The sequence below is a fragment of the Oncorhynchus tshawytscha genome, linkage group LG06 (assembly GCF_018296145.1).
Source record: "Oncorhynchus tshawytscha isolate Ot180627B linkage group LG06, Otsh_v2.0, whole genome shotgun sequence".
Classification (NCBI taxonomy): domain Eukaryota; kingdom Metazoa; phylum Chordata; class Actinopteri; order Salmoniformes; family Salmonidae; genus Oncorhynchus; species Oncorhynchus tshawytscha.
The window spans coordinates 53,118,950-53,137,487 of NC_056434.1; the positions used below are offsets into that span (position 1 = coordinate 53,118,950).

General features: G+C 42.1%; 1 protein-coding gene across 5 annotated transcripts in view; it reads right to left on the minus strand.

Moving 5' to 3' along the window:
- LOC112253503 (PHD finger protein 21A-like) overlaps positions 1-18,054 on the minus strand; it is a 102,596-nt gene extending 84,542 nt beyond the window's left edge. The window contains exons 1-5 of one of the 5 annotated variants that reach the window (XM_042323388.1): positions 17,634-18,052; positions 14,887-14,972; positions 10,107-10,159; positions 6,411-6,509; positions 2,045-2,077 (exon numbers count right to left, since the gene is read on the minus strand). In XM_042323388.1, the coding sequence (XP_042179322.1) occupies positions 2,045-2,077; positions 6,411-6,509; positions 10,107-10,148 (174 nt within the window). In that variant the 5' untranslated portion in view covers positions 10,149-10,159; positions 14,887-14,972; positions 17,634-18,052. Of the gene's footprint in view, positions 1-2,044; positions 2,078-4,188; positions 4,237-6,410; positions 6,510-7,014; positions 7,069-10,106; positions 10,160-14,886; positions 14,973-17,633 lie in introns of those variants that run through there. The other 4 variants (XM_042323387.1, XM_042323392.1, XM_042323389.1 and 1 more) reach the window with 4 other exon arrangements.
- Between the last annotated feature and the right edge of the window lie 484 nt (positions 18,055-18,538).

An 18,538-nucleotide genomic window follows, 5' to 3' on the forward strand; every position in this document is an offset into this window, starting at 1 on the left:
GCGTTTGAGCCAATCTGTTGTTGTGGCAAGGTAGTTTTTTGTTGTTGTAAAAGACCAAGTCCATATTAAGGCAAGAACAGCTCATAAGCAAAGAGAAAGGACAGTCCATTACTTTAAAGACATGAATGTCTGTCAATTGGGAAAATTTCAAGAACTTTGAAAATTTCTTCAAGTTGAGTCACAAAAACCATCAAGCGCTATGATGAAACTGCCTCTCATGAGGACTGCCACAAGACACAGTTCTCTGCTGCAGAGGATAAGGTCATTAGAGTTACCGTCCTCAGAAATTGCAGCCCAAATAAATGCGTCGCAGAGCTCAAGCAAGACGCATCTCAACATCAACTGTTCAGACGAGACTGCGTGAATCAGGCCTTCATGGTCGAATTGCTGCAAAGAAACCACTACTAAAGGACACCAAGAAGGCCAGCATCCCGGAGTCGCCTCTTCACTGTTGACGTTGAGACTGGTGTTTTGCGGGTACTATTTAATGAAGCTGCCAGTTGAGGACTTGTGAGGTGTCTGTTTCTCAAACTAGACACTCTCTAATGTACTTGTCCTCTTGCTCAGTTGTGCACCAGGGCCTCCCACTCTTTCTATTCTGGTTAGAGCCAGTTTGCTCTGTTCTGTGAAGGTGGTAGTAGTACACAGCGCTGTACGAGATCTTCAGTTTCTTGGCAATATCTCGCATGAAATAGCCTTCATTTCTCAGAACAAGAATAGACTGACGAGTTTCAGAAGAAAGTTCTTTGTTTCTGGCCATTTTGAGCCTGTAATCGAACCCACAAATGCTGATGCTCCAGATACTCAACTAGTCTAAAGAAGGCTTGTTTTTTGCTTCTTTAACTTCTTATGGCTAGGGGTGGCTAACTTTTATACATTAAAAAGCATTCAATGTGATTTTCTGAATTTTTGTTTTAGATTCCATCTCTCACAGTTGAAGTGTACCTATGATAAAAAAATTACAGACCTCTACATGCTTTGTAAGTAGGAAAACCTGCCAAATCGGCAGTGTATCAAATACTTGTTCTCCCCACTGTAAATGCTACCTGAATTTTCTTAGATATACTTTGTATATGCGGTTTCCAGTTTGCACAAAGTCCAGTTTAGTTCCTTGAGGGCCGTCGTGGTATCGGCTTGTGGAAGAATATACACGGCTGTGACGATAACCAAAGACAATTCTTTGGGAGCTAATGTGATCGGCATTTGATTGTGAGGTACTCTAGGTCAGGTGAACAAAGGGGCTTGAGTTCCTGTATGTTACCACAATCACACCATGCATAGTTAACCTTTTGTGGGTTCCAAATATCTCTAATGGTCACCCCAGCATGAGTTGTTTTATGCACGTGATGTCAGAATGCACTCACCGTTCCAAAATGTGACTGTTACGCAACAGGACAGTTAACACACGCTGCCCGCTTGTGATCTATAGACTATTTTTCAACTTGTCAATTTCAAATTATTTTCCAACAAGTTGTATTTTCTAACAAAAATTTGAATGGAGAGGTGTTCCGCTTCCTCATTAACTCACAAAGAAGTAGCCCATTTAAGCTGCTGTACGGATGAGGACAGTATATCCGGAGAGAGCCATGATTATGTGAAACAGAGTATGTCTCTCTGGAAAGAGCTCCTCGCCCTGAGCTTGTCTACTTTATTTTCCATGGACTGAACATTAACAAGTAATACACTTGGAAGCGGTGGATGGTGTGCACGCCTTGAGTCAGACGACAAGTCCATTCCGAATACCTCTTCTCTACCGGTGGCATCTTGGAGCAGCCTCAGGGATAAGTTAAATTGCCTTGGGGATACCAATTCGGATCCAATTCGGGAAAGTCGTATTCCTGGTGAGTTACCGCCGCTCTGATATCCAAAAGTTATTTCCGGCTGTATGTAATAATGCAAATAAACGTTCTGGGCTAATAATGTAAGAAATAACTACTAAATAAATTCTGCAAAGTTGCTTAGGAGGTAGAAACAGAGCTACAATTCCTATCGGCACCATCAGTCAACTGAAAACAAACCAATTATTAACTGAAATTGTATTTACCTGTGGGTCCTGTTTCATCTGGGTGACCAGTTTCTGTAGAAGAAAGAGATGCATGTGGGTAGGATAAAAAATGCATTCAGAGACATTCCGCAAGACTACTACAGCCTGTGGACAGTGAAACCTATAGGCAAAAACATTCAACTGTGTCCCATACCCAAATTGTGACATTGGCCATCATTCAGTCTGAACAAACATAAAATTGAATAACACATAACACTTTGTATTTTCATCATTATAGTAATTTGAATATTTGATTAGGTTATGACTTTATAAAATACTGAAATGTGACTTTTTACATGTAAATTACATACATGCATTTTACATACAGTATTTACATTCAACTTTATAAAGACATACTATAGGCCTACAGTAGGCAGAGTTAAAAATTGCCTACTCATCCTGAAGATAACTAAAACAAATCGATAAATGAGTGTGTAATCGTCAACAAAGTATAAAAATAACCCTAACACGCTAAAGAACCACATACCTTCATTAACTGGGTGCTAAACATCTGGTTCCTATTGCTATGAGGTGACATGGGACATGACTAGGCAGAGGACTTACTAAGCTGGCCTTTCAAAGCGCTGATGCCAGGTCTACTCTATGTGGCTGACCACTCCTCTGGGAGAGTCCTGTTCAATGTGCTGGGAGTGTGGTTATGGGACATTAGGGACTGAGCTCAATTGAAGATACTGGCCTGACCCCACTGGTGCTCAACAGCAAGGAGGCTGAAGACCTGGCCTGCGTAGTGAATAAGGTGTCATTTGGGATGCATCCATTATCTAGCACACTCATGCTTACTCACTAACAAACATGTAATAAAAATGGATGCTTGAAGTTGCCACAAATAGTGCATTTGGAAAGGATTCAGACTATTTCCACATTTTATTACGTTACAGCCTTATTATGAAATTGATTAAATTGTTTCTTTTTTTCCCCCTCCATCTTGGTGGTTCATCATTCTTAAATGGAATACGTTTGGGAGGCCACTGTGTTCTTAGGAACCTTCAACGCTGCAGAAATGTTTTGGTACCCTTCCCCAGATCGGTGTCTTGACACAATCCTGTCTTGGAGCTCTACAGACAATTCTGTCGACCTCATGGCTTGGTTTTTGCTCTGACATGCACTGTCAACTGTGGGGCGTTATATAGACAGCTGTGTGCCTTTCCAAATCATGTCCAATCAACTGAATTTACCACAGGTGGCCTCCAATCAAGTTGTAGAAACAGCAACGATGATCATTGGAAATATGACGCACATGAGCTCAATTTCAAATATCATAGCAAAGGGTCTGAATACTTATGTAAATAAGATATTTGTTATTTTTAATACATTTGCTAAAAATGCACAATTTTTTTTCTCACTTTGTCATTATGGGGTATTGTGGATTTTATTAAATACATTTTTGAATAAGGCTGTTTACGTAACAAAATCTTTACAATCTTTACTTTACAAATGCGCTGTAAAAGGAAGTTAGGATTCGCCGCTAATTCTAATATGTACCTAGTTGTGCATTGACGTCAAATCGGAGTAAAAATCCTACTTAAGTGGAAGTATGGATTCACCCCATAATGCAATGGTCTTCAGTGGATCTTCTCAAACATACATTGACTCGGTGACTGGGTTCATCAGAAGCGCATAGGTTACGTTGTTCCTACTGTGATGAAAACGTATCCATTTCAGAAACCAGGGAACATGGCAGCATTCTCACGAAACAGAAAATGCAAACTACCGTAAGGTGCCTGAGAACATTGACTATTACAAACAGACCAACTACGACCACCGAAAGGCAATCGGAGGCAAAACGTCAGTACAGAGAAAGTGGAGTCACAATTCAACAGCTCAGACGAGACGCATGTGTCAGTGACTCCAGACAACCCTTGATTATAACGGGAAAGTCAGCCACTGCGCCTCACTTCTAGACAAGCTAAACACCTGTTTTGAGGAAAACAACACAGAGCCACCGATGTGGACCCCCACCGCTCACAAGGACTGTGTATTCCTGATCTCCCTAGCCGAAGCAAGTAAGACATTTAAACAAGTTAACCCTCGCAAGGCTGCCGGCCCAGACTGCATACAAAGCAGTGTCCTCAGAGCATGCCCAGACCAGCTGCCTGGAGTTATGGACAAATTAAATTTCTCACTATCCCAGTAGATGGTCCCCACTTGCTTCAAGACGTCCACCATCATTCCTGTAACCAAGAAAGCAAAGTTAACCGAACTAAATGACTTCGCCCCATAGCACTCCTGTAATCACAAAGTGCTTTGAGAGAATAATTAAGGATCATATCACCTCCATTTTACCTGACACCATAGACCCACTACAATTTGCATACAGCCCCAACAGATAGACGCAATTACCATTGCATTGCACACTGCCCTATTCCACCTAGACAAGAAGAATACCCATGTAAGAATGCTGTTCATTGACGACAGCTCAACCTTCAGCACCATAGTGCCTCCAAGCTCATTACTCAGGGCCCCGTGTCTGAACCCCTCCCTGTGCAACTGGGTCCTGGACTTCCTGACGGGCCAACCCCAGTTGGCGAAGGTAGACAATACCGTCGCCAAGCTGATCCTCACACAGGGGCCCCACAGGGGTGAGTGCTCAGCCCCCTTCTGTAATCCCTGTTCACTCATGACTGAGCACGTCTCCAACTCAATCATCAAGTTTGCTGACGCCGCAACAGTGGTAGGCCTGATTAAAAACAATGACGAGACAGCCTACAGGTTTCTCTTCGGTTTCTCAAATGACTGCCTCGCAGTGCAGTGTGTCAAATCGGAGGGCCTGTTGTCCGGACCTCTGAAAGTCTCTATTGGGTGCCACAGGGTTAAATGCAGTTGTAAATGAGAACTTGTTCTCAACTGGCCTACCTGGTTAAATAAAGGTGAAATAAAAAAATTAATTAAATCACTTAAAAAAACAGGGATGAGGTGAGTGCCTTGGCAGAGTGGTGCCAGGAAAATAACCTCAGCATCAACAAAACAAAGGAGCTGATCATGGACTACAGGACACAGCAGAGAGAGCACGCCCCCATCCACATCAACGGGCCGCAGTGAAGAGGGTAAAAAACTTCAAATTCCTCTGCGTGCACGTCACTGAAGACCTGAAATTCACACCAACAGTGTGGTGAAGAGGGCGCAACAGCGCCTCTAACCTAAGGAGGCCGAAGAAATTTGGCTTGGCCCATAAGACTCTCACAAACTTCTAAAGATACACCATAATGTAGCTGTTCTTGTCTATTGATGTTCTGTATTGTGTCATGTTTCATGTGGACCCCAGGAAGAGTAGCTGCTGCTTTTGCAACAGCTAATGGGGATCCTAACAAAATACCAAAATAATTGAGCATCCGGTCAGGCTGTATCACCACCTGGTACAGCAATTGTACGGTCCGCAACTGCAGGGTTCTCCAGGGGGTGGTGCCGTCAGCCCAACGCATCATCGGGGGTACACTGCCTGCCTTCCAGGACATCTACAGCACCCGGTGTCACAGGAAGGTCAAGAAGCTCATCAAGGACTGTTCCCCCACTATCATCTACAAGGCGAAGACATTACATAAACAGCTTCTATCCCTAGGCCATCAGACAATTAAACAGCCAAAACTAGACAGCCTCCTCCCAGTAAATCAAATCACATGTATTTATATAACCCTTCGTACATCAGCTGATATCTCAAAGTGCTGTACAGAAACCCAGCCTAAAACCCCAAACAGCAAGCAATGCAGGTGTAGAAGCACGGTGGCTAGGAAAAACTCCCTAGAAAGACCAAAACCTAGGAAGAAACCTAGAGAGGAACCAGGCTATGTGGGGTGGCCAGTCCTCTTCTGGCTGTGCCAGGTGGAGATTATAACAGAACATGGCCAAGATGTTCAAATGTTCATAAATGACCAGCATGGTCGAATAATAATAATCACAGGCAGAACAGTTGAAACTTGGAGCAGCAGCACAGCCAGGTGGACTGGGGACCCAACTCTGTCCCTTAGTCACTGTCACTAGCCAGCTACTTAGGGACGGTTGCCCTACGTACATAGTCATTGAACACTGGTCACTTTAATAATGATTACATACTATTTACATATCTACTGCTGCACAAGATTTTTAACATTTAAAAATGTTTCATTATTGTGTGCTTGTTGGACATTTACTGCATTGATTGATAGGAACATACGCATTTCTCTGCACCCGCCATACCATCTGCTAAACTGTGTATTACATTTTTACTTTATTTGACTCTTAATAATAGCGGTGATTCAACTTGACAGTTAGCCCTGTTGATTAGAGTACTATGTCATCATTTGCAGGCCTAACAAAGAGCCTGAACACTGAGCTGATGAACAAGAGAACACCTATTTTTTCCCCCTCCTACCTGATGGACTTGTATTTCCACTTTCAAGGCCTCCTGTAATGTTTGTAATTCCATCATTGAGCCAGTCAGTGTGCCAGTCAGTCCGGGGGAACGTTCAGCCTGTGTACAGAGGCAGAAGGAGAATGGTAAAAACATCAGACAACAACACCTTTAATTCTCACAGTTGAATCAGTGGTTTCAAAGCTTGCAGTCATCGCAACCAGAGAAGATTCTACATTTCCAAAGCTTTGTCAAACAATCCATGATGGAAACCATTTTAAATGTCAATATGCGGAGTTCAAACAATTACACTGTCCCCATCCGATTCGTAACGAAATACTCTGGAGGTGATAATCATGGCTTGGGTTTAATAGTCTATTCTGCATGTTAAAGAATCATGTCCATTGAATACAGTACATTACATAAGTCCTGAAGGGAATAGAGTGCATTCAGAAAGTATTCAGACCACTTCCCTTTTTCCACGTTGTTACATTACAGCCTTATTATCAAATTAATTATTTTCCTCAATCAACACACAATATCCCATAATGACAAAGAAAAAACGTGTTTCAAATTTTTGTAAATGTATTAAAAATGTTTTAAAAAAGAGACCTTATTTACATACCTATTCAGACCCTTTGCTATGAGACTCGAAATTGAGGTCATGTGCATCCTGTTTCCAATGATCATTGTTGAGATGCTTCTACAACTCGATTGGCGTCCACCTGGGGTAAATTCAATTAATTGGACATGATTTGAAAAGACACACACCTGATTATATAAAGGTCCCACAATTGACAGTGCATGTCAGAGCAAAAACCAAGCCATGAGGTTGAAGGAATTGTCCATAGAGCTCTGAGACAGGATTGTGTCGAGGCACAGATCTGGGTAAGGGTACCCAAACATCTCTGCAGTATTGAAGGTTCCCAAGAACACAGTGGCCGCCATTCTTAAATGGAAGAAGTTTTGAACCATCAAGACTCGTCCTAGAGCTGGCCACCTGGCCAAACTGAGCTATCTGGGGAGAAGGGCCTTGGTCAGGGAGGTGACTAAGAACCCGATGGCCACTTTCACAGAGCTCCAGAGTTCCTCTGTGGAGATGGGAGAACCTTCCAGAAGGACAATGATCTCTGCAGCACTCCACCAATCAGGCCTTTATGGTAGAGCGGCCAGACTGAAGCCACTCCTCAGTAAAAGGCACGACATCCCGCTTGGAGTTTGCCAAAAGGCACCTAAAGGACTCTGACCATGAGAAACAAGAAAAGGTTTTATGAAACCAAGATTGATCTCTTTGGCATGAATGCCAAGAGTCATGTCTAGAGAGAACCTGGCACCATACCTACGGTGAAGCATGGTGACAGTATCATGCTGTGGGGATGTTTTTCAGCAGCAGGGATTGGAAGACTAGTCAAGATTGAGGCAAAGATGAAAGGAGCAAAGTACAGTGTCATGACTCTCCTGGTCAAGGATTAAAGGCCTCAGATCAGCTTGGTAAATAGCTTACAACAACCAGACCCTCTTAACCACAGAAGAGGTTTTGACACCTTAACACTCATCGTAAATTAGGCAGGAGAGGAATATTTTTGCTCCTCAGTATTGGGAAAGGAATGTCTTTGTTACAGAGACATTTTGCTGCCCAAAACTATAAAAACACCCAAAGAGTGAACTTTGGAACAATATTTATAAGATAGGAATGTTAAGAATGGTCCTTGGGGATCTAAAGAATGTTGTCATATTATTTATTACTTTGTGACGTCAATAAAAACTGTATTGACCAAATACTGTAACTTAGGAAGGAAAATCATTCTAGCTTTCAAGTTTCCATCCAATATGATGTTTAATAGAATATGAAGAACGATGAAACTCTTAAGATAGGAATATGCTTTTGGTTTTCTAAAGAGATAATGGTTTTCATTGTCCGTTGCACATTAACTAAGCCACGCCCCTAATGAGGTCACAAGAGCATGTCAGTGTGATGGAACCACCTTTCCGACCAGAGTGCTTAAAAGGACTCGCTAAGAATTAACATATCAGACCAGCAGACAGACAGCGTGAGCTGAATGTTACGAATGGTTGAAACTCTAACACTCAACACGAGGTGAGAAGATAACCTCACCTATCAGACCAGAAAAGTGTGGCGCGTTGGCTACACGTTGAAATGGTTAGAAACTCTGGAACTCTCAACAAGCGTGAAGATAAAGACTAGACCAGAACATTTGACAGTCTGTGCATGGAAAGGGTTCTAGGACTGAACTGTCTACCCGAGAAAGGAAGGAGACGAGCACATCTCAGACAATCATTGGTGAATCTGAAGAAATATCCACTATAAGCCAGAACAACTAAGGACATTTTGACCTCTGGTGGACAACAAGAGCCTTACATCCATCGAGCCACTTCCCATAGAAGGATCGATTGGTTTCAGAGAGACGAAGGACAAAAACATCTACACGTAAATACATTACATTCCTTACCCCAAACAGGCGGTGGCAAAGTATTATTATTATTATTATTATTGAGGGTAGTTTCCAAATGTATGATACATTTGACTCTCAATCTCTTATCTTCCCCTCCCTCGCCATATGTGTAACAAGCCGTCATAACTTTTTAGTCCACTAGGGACTTTTATATTATGTAAGTGTGTATGTGTATTCTGTGTTATTATTTAGTTCGTAAATAAATAATTAAATCAAATTGGTGTAGTACTGAATGATCAGAAAAGGCAGGGGTTCTTGTAGATTCAAGAGGTCTGCGACATTCAAAATGAGACCGATATGAGGTAATGATTAATAAGCGACTGTTGGCGATGAGAGTTTCATTCAGGAGATGGTAACTTTTTTCTTTTTTTACTTTCCTGTGGTGCCGCAAATTCACAATGAGTTAATTGTTACATGATTAATTTAAATTGAGTAACAAATAAACATAGTTGATTTGATAACAGTCATCATGTTAATGATAGCCACGACAACAGAGATCCTTGATGAAAACTTGCTCCAGAGTGCTCAGGACCTCAGACTGAGGCAAAGGTTCACCTTCCAACAGGACAACAACCCTAAGCACACAGCCAAGACAACACAGGAGTGGCTTTGAGACAAGTCTTTGAATATCCTTGAGGTGCCCAGCCAGAGCCCAGACTTGAACACGATCGAATATGTCTGGAAAGACCTGAAAATAGCTTTGCAGCGACGGCCCCATCCAACCTGACAGAGCTTGAGAGGATCTGCAGAGAAGGGAGAAACTCCCCAAATACAGGTGTGGAAAGCTTGTAGAGTCATACCCAAGAAGAGTCGAGGCTGTAATCACTGCCAAAGGTGCTTCAACAAAGTACTGAGTAAAGGGTCTGAATACTTACGTAAACGTGATACTTAAAAAAATAAAAATAATTATACATTTGCAAAAATATCTAAAAACCTGTTTTTGGGGTATTGTGTTTGTAGATTGATGTGGGGGGAATGGTAATCCATTTTAGAATAAGGCTGTAACATAACAAAATGTGGAAAAAGTCAAGGGTTCTGAATACTTTCCAAATGCATTGTACATCCTGGCAAAAAAAAAGCAAGGTTATGAGTCAAACGGCCTGGGAAAAAAACAGCTATTCACTTTTTGTTTGAGTATTTTAGGATATTTATCAACATAGCCTTGGACGTACAAAAGGCTGAATGTTGTAACCTTGTGAATAGTAAAAATAGTGAAGGAATGTGATAATTAACTCCCACTTACCTTCACACCGTCTCCAGGTTGAATACCATCCAATTGAAGCATTAAAAGAGCCGCTGTACGCAAAACAGAAAACACAGTAACTGACCTTTGCGCCAACAGCAAATAAACAATTCACCTTTCAGTAACAAAACTGAAAATAAGTTGTTTCTATTAGGGCACACGTCTTCAAAGGTTTCGGAACAGAAAACAAAAATTAGCCTTAAGTCCAAGAAGTCCCTCCCGTGTTGCAGTCCATTTCCCTCCGTTTAGTACCTAATGAACATGCCCTGATAAAGAGGGTCGCCTATGGGCTTCTCAAAAGATCGTCCTCCGTCCCCTCTTCTCTGTGACCCGGAAACTGATAAGCGATCAGGAAGGAGCTTGTAAATTTGTTAGAAGGCAAATGTAAGTGTCCTCCCCTCCTTGAGCGCCACCTTTCATCAAGGATACTCACGTGTATCCTATCGTGGAAGAGTGTTGAAATCTGCCACACCCCCTTGAGTCAGCTTTTGTTTTGTCAGAGGATAAAAACATACACATGTTTAAAAACAATATGCTATTTATTGTTTTAAATCGATAAAATGTCTTGCACAACTAACTTAAAAACAAATTATCACTTTACACTTTTATTTTGGGATCCACCCCTGTAAAACGTAATTTACCTAACGACGCGTGAACGGAGAAGGACCGCCTCATTTCAAGCAAGCGCATTTCCATCCACGTTCACTTTCCTCGATTCACTTTGACTATTTTCAATAGGAGGCGCGAGAGGACGAAGGATAGAGGATGCAGGAGGTGAGAAAATCTGATAAATGGCATATGACTTGTGTTCACTGCTACTCTGACCCTAATTCCAACTCACCTGACAGATCTAAAAGGGACTGCAATCAGGCTTGGGCGGTATCCAGATTGTCAGACATTCATAACGACCTTGTGCCATCCCAGGATTTTTGGTAATACCGGAAGACGCTGATTTCGGGAAGACGCTAACCAGCTAGATAACTACTAAGTTAGCATACCAAAAGTATGTGGACATCTGCTCGTCAAACATCTCATTCCAAAATCATGGGAATTACTATGGAGTTGTTCCCCCCCCCTCCTTTGGTGCAATAACATCCTCCACTCATCTGGGAAGGTTCCAATGTTGGAACATTGCTGCGGGGACTTACTTCCAATCAGCCACAAGAGCATTACTGATGTCGGGCACTGATGTTGGGCGATAAGGCCTGGCTCACAGTCGCCGTTCCAATTCATCCCAAATGTGTTGGATGGGATTGAGGTCAAGGCTCTATCCAGGCCAGTGAAGTTCTTCCACACCGATCTCATCAAACCATTTCTGTATGGACCTCGCTTTGTGCACAGCAGCATTGTCATGCTGAAACAGGAAAGGGCCTTCCCCAAAATGTTGCCACAAAGTTGGAAGCACAGAATCGTCTAGACTGTCATTGTATGCTTTAGCGTTAAGATTTCCCTTCATTGGAACTAAGGGGCATAGCCCAAACCATGAAAAACAGCCCAAGACCACCAAAAACGTTACAGGTAGCGTTTTCCTGGCCTCAGTCAAACCAAGATTTGTCCGTCGAACTGCCAGATGGTGAAGCGTGATTCATCACTCCAGTGAACGCGTCTCCACTGCTCCAGAGTCCAATGGCGGCAAGCTTTACAACACTCCAGCGGTATTGTGCATGGTGTTCTTAGGCTTGTGTGCAGCTGCTCGGCCATGGAAACGCATTTTATGAAGTTCCCGAAGAACAGTTCTTGTGATGACGTTTCCAGAGGCAATTTGGAACTCGGTAGTGAGTGTTGCAACCAAGGAACATTTTTAAGCACTTCAACACTCGGCGGTCCCATTCTGCGAACTTGTGTGTCCTACCACTTTGCGGCTGAGCCGTTGTTTCCCCTGGACGTTTCCATTTCACAATAACAGCACTTATAGTTGACCGGGGCAGCTCCAGCAGAGCATACATTTTACAAACTGACTTTTTGTAAAGGTGGCATCTTATGACAGTGCCAAGTTAAAAGTCACTGAGCTCTTCAGTAAGGCCATTCTACTGCCAATGCTTGTCTGTGGAGATTGCATGGCTGTGTGGCTGAAACAGGTGTTGCAGTGCGACAAAAACAACAGGTGTGGCTGAAAAAGCCAAATCCACTCATTTGAAGGAGTGAAAAACACACTACCTATACAAAGTATCTAACTGGCAAATATTAAGTTGCGCATTCCATACTGTAATTAGAGTGCCTGGCGAATGCAGCACAACAGTCAGTGACTCACAAGGCTCCAGTCTCTCCTTGTTTGTGTACTTGTAAACAAACAACATGTTACTGGGGAATGCTGGTAAGTTTCATAATGAAAAATAATATGAGGGATGAAATAATGAACGTGATCTGCTTTATCTCCTAACATATTGCACATGTATAACTGCAGGTATTTACTTAAAAAGTAGCTACCAATAATAAAAACGTCAAAGAAATAGTTATCAGAATTCTGTGTTAATGCAACCCGATACCGTTAACTGGGTTATTTGGAAATAGCCACAAGATGGTTTATCAATACCGTTGGAACTATTTTTGAAGTTTTTATTTTATAAACTTTGAATATATGTAGCTACTTTCTAAGTGAATACTTGCAGTCAACTTGTGCAATACATTAAGAGATAAAGCAGATTGTGTTCTTCATTTCACCGGTCACATAGACAAAAAGGTATAAAAATATCTTGCTGCTTTTTAGAAACGCAGATCTAAAATGTAACTCATTGTATTTTCTGCTTGGCTTTAGACTAATTTAAGCACTTCTCCACTCAGATGAAAAATGTTTGCTCGTCATTCATCAGTCAGACAGCACTCTGACTGACGTGTAGCTACTGTTCTCCAGTAAAATGCAACATTACCTTCAAGCAAAACATTACAAAATGTAGCTGGCTTCATTCTTTCTATGATAAACAGAAATACGATGGCCATGCATTGTCTTTTTCATTGTAAGCTAATAGTTGCATGCCCCCGATCACTCTATTGAAGAAAAAAAGGTAAAAGTTCAATATAAAATGTAAGTGAAATGGTTTAAAAACACAGATTGTATGATGGTCTGTGTTTTGAAAATGTTGATTTCTGAAAGCTAATGTGACCCCTGGGTATATACACGGTATACCACCCAAGCCTAACTGTAATGATGACATGAATCTGCGTAAAGCTCATTGTTTCAAAGGCCCAGAGTATTACTTTCAAAGGGACGACACTTTGAATCCTGCACAACCACCTTGGATTATGGATCAACTTGCAATGTCAAAGAAAGCCAATAATTATGTCTTCTACTGATTAGAATGTCTGTTCTTAGCATGCACAAGAGTAAATAAAACAACTTGGAAATTACATTCGCAGGGCAATGACGTGAAGCTCACAAAAGCATACATTTGCCTGGTTCCGTGGGACAACAATAAACAAACAGTGAGAACCGGGAAACCAGCGAGTCCGCCCGAGGCAATGTCACAGCCGTCCAGTCTGATTGATTTTACAACAGAACAATTACAACAGGTGCTGTTGCATAACTCACACCTGGCAGTGTAACTGGTCTCCACTCTCTCAGACTCCCTGCAAGACAGTAGATGCAGAGCCCACTAGGCCTACATGAGACTCCCACCACCACAAATTGGACTTTCAGGATGGCTAAGTCACCCCAACATTGAAAAACTACCAGAGCAACCGAGCAAAGTTCACCTGTAAGTAAAGTCAGTCATGTTAAACATGGGTGGACAACGTGCAGGATAATTTGCAACTAAACGTGGTTTGACCAAACATGAATTTTCATGCATGGTTCTGATCATAACAGACAGTAATTGTATATAGGTAGCAGTGGGTGGCAATACTATCCCTTGGCCACTTTCAGTTTCCCTACTTCTGAACTAAACCACCCGTACAATCCATAATTCCTAATGACACAGATTGGTTTGAAACCTACTAGTGTGAAACGTAATCAGGAAAGCGTACCTAGTTCATTAGGTGGGCTACAGTTACTGTCCATGATAAAATATTTTATTTCCTGTATAGAGGTTGATTCTATGCAGCTAGAAGAGCTGAGCATGTTCAGTAAGAGTAGGTGTAATTAAGCTAGAATACCTTCATAAAAATTCCAATGACCATTCTACAGTATGGAGACAGCCTACAGACCAACAGCAGAACAGAAGAGTGACATGATTAAAAACCCATTACTTGGTTAATATACACTTAAGAAAAATATTTAAACATGAAACAATTAATGATTTTACTGAGTTGACAGTTCATAAGGAAATCAGTCAATTGAAATAAATTCATTAGGCCATAATCTATGGATATCACATGACTGGGCAGGGGCGCAGCCATCAGAATGTTTTTCCCTCACAAAAGGGCTTCGTTACAGACAGAAATACACCTCAGTTTCATCAGCTGTCTGGGTGGCTGGTCTCAGACGATCCCGCAGGTGAAGAAGCCGGATGTGAAGGTCCTGGGCTGGCGTGGTTACACGTCATCTGTGGTTGTGAGGCTGGTAGGACCTACTGCCAAATTATCTAAATGCAATCGACTTCGGCGATGTCATTTATAAAATAGCCTCCAACACTACTGAGTAAATTGGTTGCAGTCTATCACAGTGCCATCTGTTTTGTCACCAAAGCCCTATATGCACTACCCACCACTGCGACCTTTATGCCCGCGTTGTCTGGTCCTCGCTACATATTTGTCGCCAAACCCGCTGGCTCCAGGTCATTTTAAAGTTTTTGCTAGGTAAAGCTCCACCTAATGTCAGCTCACTGGTCACCATAGCAACACCCACCCGTAGCACACGTTCCAGCACTGGTCACTGGTCATCCCCAAAGCCTCCTTTGGCCGCCTTTCCTTCCAGTTCTCTGCTGCCAATGACTGGAACAAATTGCAACAAAAAAAAAATTTTTTTTAAATCACTGACGTTGGAGACATATCTCCCTCACTAACTTCAAGCATCGGCTGTCAGAGCAGCTTACAGATCGCTGCAGCTGTTCACAGCCCATCTGTAAATGGTTCATCCAACAAACTACCTACCTAATCCCCATATTATTATTTTTTCTGCTCTTTTGCACACCAGCATTTCTACTTGCACATCTTCATCTGCACATCTATCACGGCAGTGTTAATTGCTCAATTGTAATTACTTCACCACTACGGCCTATTTATTGACTTACCGCCTTACTTCATTTGCACACACTGTATACAGATTTTCTATTGTGTTATTGACTGTACGTCTGTTTATCCTATGTGAGAGACTGTTGTTTTTGTCGCACTACTTTGCTTTATCTTGACCATGTCGCAGTTGTAAATGAGAACTTGTTCTCAACTGGCCTACCTGGTTAAATAAAGTTTAAAAAATATTTTTTTAAACTGTCTCTGAAGCAGCATGTGTACACACTGTCTGTGTGGAGTCTGGAGTTGTGCCTGCCTGCTCTGCTTGGAAAACAATGGGGGAGGAGCAAATGGGCCAAGACTACAGTAAACCAAGCACACCCCCACTCTCATCGACGGGGCTGTAGTGGAGCAGGTTGAGAACTTCAAGTTCCTTGGTGTCCACTTCACAAAACTAACATGGTCCAAGCACACCAAAACAGTAGTGAAGAGGGCACAACACCTATTCCCCTTCAGGAGACTGAAAAGATTTGGCATGGGACCTCAGATCCTCAAAAGGTTCTACAGCTGCACCATCGAGAACATCCTGCCTGACTGGTTTCATCACTGCCTGGTATGGCAACTGCTCGGCATCCGAACGCAAGGTACTACAGAGGGTAGTGCGTACGGCCCAGTACATCACTGGGGCCAAGCTTCCTGCCATCCAGGACCTCTATACCAGGCGGTGTCTGAGGAAGGCCCTAAAAAAAAAAAAAGAGACTCTAGCCACCCTAATCAGACTGTTCTCTCTATTACTGTACGGCAAGTGGTACCAGAGCACCAAGTCTAGGTCCAAGTGGCTTATACACCCCCCCATATTATACCCTGCTGCTACTCTCTGTTATCATCTATGCATAAGTCACTTGAATAACTCTACCCACATGTATATATTACCTTGACTAACCAGTGCCCCCGCACATTGGCTCTGTACCGGTACCTCCTGTATCGATATTGTTATTTTACTGCTGCTCTTTAATTATGTTACTTTATGTATTTATTTTAACTGCATTGTTGGTTAAGGGCTTGTAAGTAAGCATTTTACTGTAAGGTCTATGTAACCGATGTGAAATGGCTAGCTAGTTAGCGGTGGTGCGCACTAATAGAGTTTCAATCGGTGACGTCACTCGCTTTGAGAACATTAAGTAGTGGTTCCCCTTGCTCTGTAAAGGCCGCAACTTACTACACCTACTGTATTTGGCACGTGACAACTAAAATTTGAATTGAACCGGCTCCTCTGCTGTCTGACCCTAGTGCAGCTGTAAGCAACCCGGTTGGATCTGCTGGCTGGCGTGCAGTCTATAAAATGACTCCATGAGCATAAATATTGATTCGTTTTCCTAACATAAGGGCCTCAACTCATATTTAGCACTATTTGGACCTCCTTTGCACAATGCCATGCTATCAGATGCATTGTCTTTGTCTGAAAATGCATATTATTTCAGCATGAACGAGTGTTTTATAACTTTCATTTACAAGAGCACAAATCGCCATGTTGCGCAGTGCAGCCGCACGCACACGTTCAATTCGCGTTCGTTAGCCAGGTAGCTAGTAAATTGTTGTTACATATTTGGTGCAAGCTAATGAAAAACATCAGATTATTGGCTAGCTAATGGCAAGGAGTCAGACTTCAGTTCCATTTCACAGTTTAAAACTCCTTTTAAAATAAGACATCACTACAGTTGATATACCTTGACATCCTCGTCAACTATAACTAACGCCGTTAGCCGGTTATTTCAGCTTGCGAGGCTAGCTAAGTTTCACAGCATTCAGTCACTAGAGAGCAAGCTAGCTCTAAACTAGTTAGCGATAGCTAACTACATATGGCACAAAACTGTAGCAAACAAGCTAGCTGTCAATATAGATAAGTAACTTAGAAAATAAAACAGTAGCATAACATAAGAATAATATTTTGGGGATGGCTTCAAATAAATAACTAAATCCTCACAAATAGGCACGCTTTGGTGGTTACAAGTTAGAATCGGCCCCTTTCTAGCTAGCTATGTCCACTGCCCTCCAATAGCAGTGCACTTCGCTAGCTAGACTAGTGTTCCCAACCAGGAGTACTAGGACCCCCGGGGGTACTTGAAGACTCGTGAGACCATAGGCCTACTGGTAAAAATGCACATGAGAGAGTATTCCAGGGGTACTCCTTCCAGAGCAAAATTCAGTTGGTGGTACAGTAACCGAAAAGGGTAGGGAACCACTGAGCTAGAGAATATCATCCAACTCTTATAAGAAATAGCTATGAACAAACCATCTTGCCTATCCTAACACACGATTAATTACGGGTATAGGGATCAAACGCATGTGAAAACAACCAAAGTTTCTAAACAATGAAAATGAAACTTATAATAATATTTTTTTTAAATCCCTATGTGTACTTACCCTTCACTCACATGAACAGCAGCAGTCCTCTCCACAGATATTAATGAAATATTTACAAACAACCCAATACTCTCTACCGATACAATTGATGTGCATATTCAAATATCCTCCATTGATTAGTCTGAGATCTCCGTAGTATTTGTTTAAATTCAATTTGTGCAAAAAGAGAGAAACTGAGATACAAAACAAGAACTCTTCTTCAATCTCATTCACCACAGCCTGAGCACAACAGTTATCCATGCGCTCATGAGGAGCGAGAAGAAAGGGGTAGGAAAACTATTTCTAAAAGGTGACAATTGTAGCCGTTGTATCCCAGATTGATTAATGAATTAATAGTATATGGTTAGTTATACATTTTGAGTCGAGGGTCGTCGCAAGGTGAAACGAAAATGTGTTTGAAAAGCGAACTATTTTTTGTCATGGTGCGGCGAATTTATTTCACTTTGCCTAAGGAACAGGGGTACTACGCCTTCCATTGCCTAGGGAAAAACCCCGGATGTAAACTCGGTGAAACTCATCTGGAGAGAAGTAGCACTCGGGTCGTCACTAGTTACCACAGTCACAAAGTCGTAAACTCCGCCTATTTCTACAAGTTATCTTCTTAAAATGTGATTTTAAACTTAACCATGCACTATGCCTAACCCTGACCTTAAATTACGACCAAAAGCAGCAATGCATGTTTTCATAAATTGTTACGATACAGCCAATGTTTACTTTGTGACTATGCTATCTAATGCAAACCTAGCACTCGACGCAAAGAAATACGCGGAGCAATTTGTTGCTGCTTAGACTTGCCACGGCCCATATCCTGCGCCTCACTGTCCATGGGTGAAAAAGCAGCACTCACTTTCATATATTTTACTAGCCAGCCATTCTGAATTCAGTTTTAGTATTGAAGGGGCGCT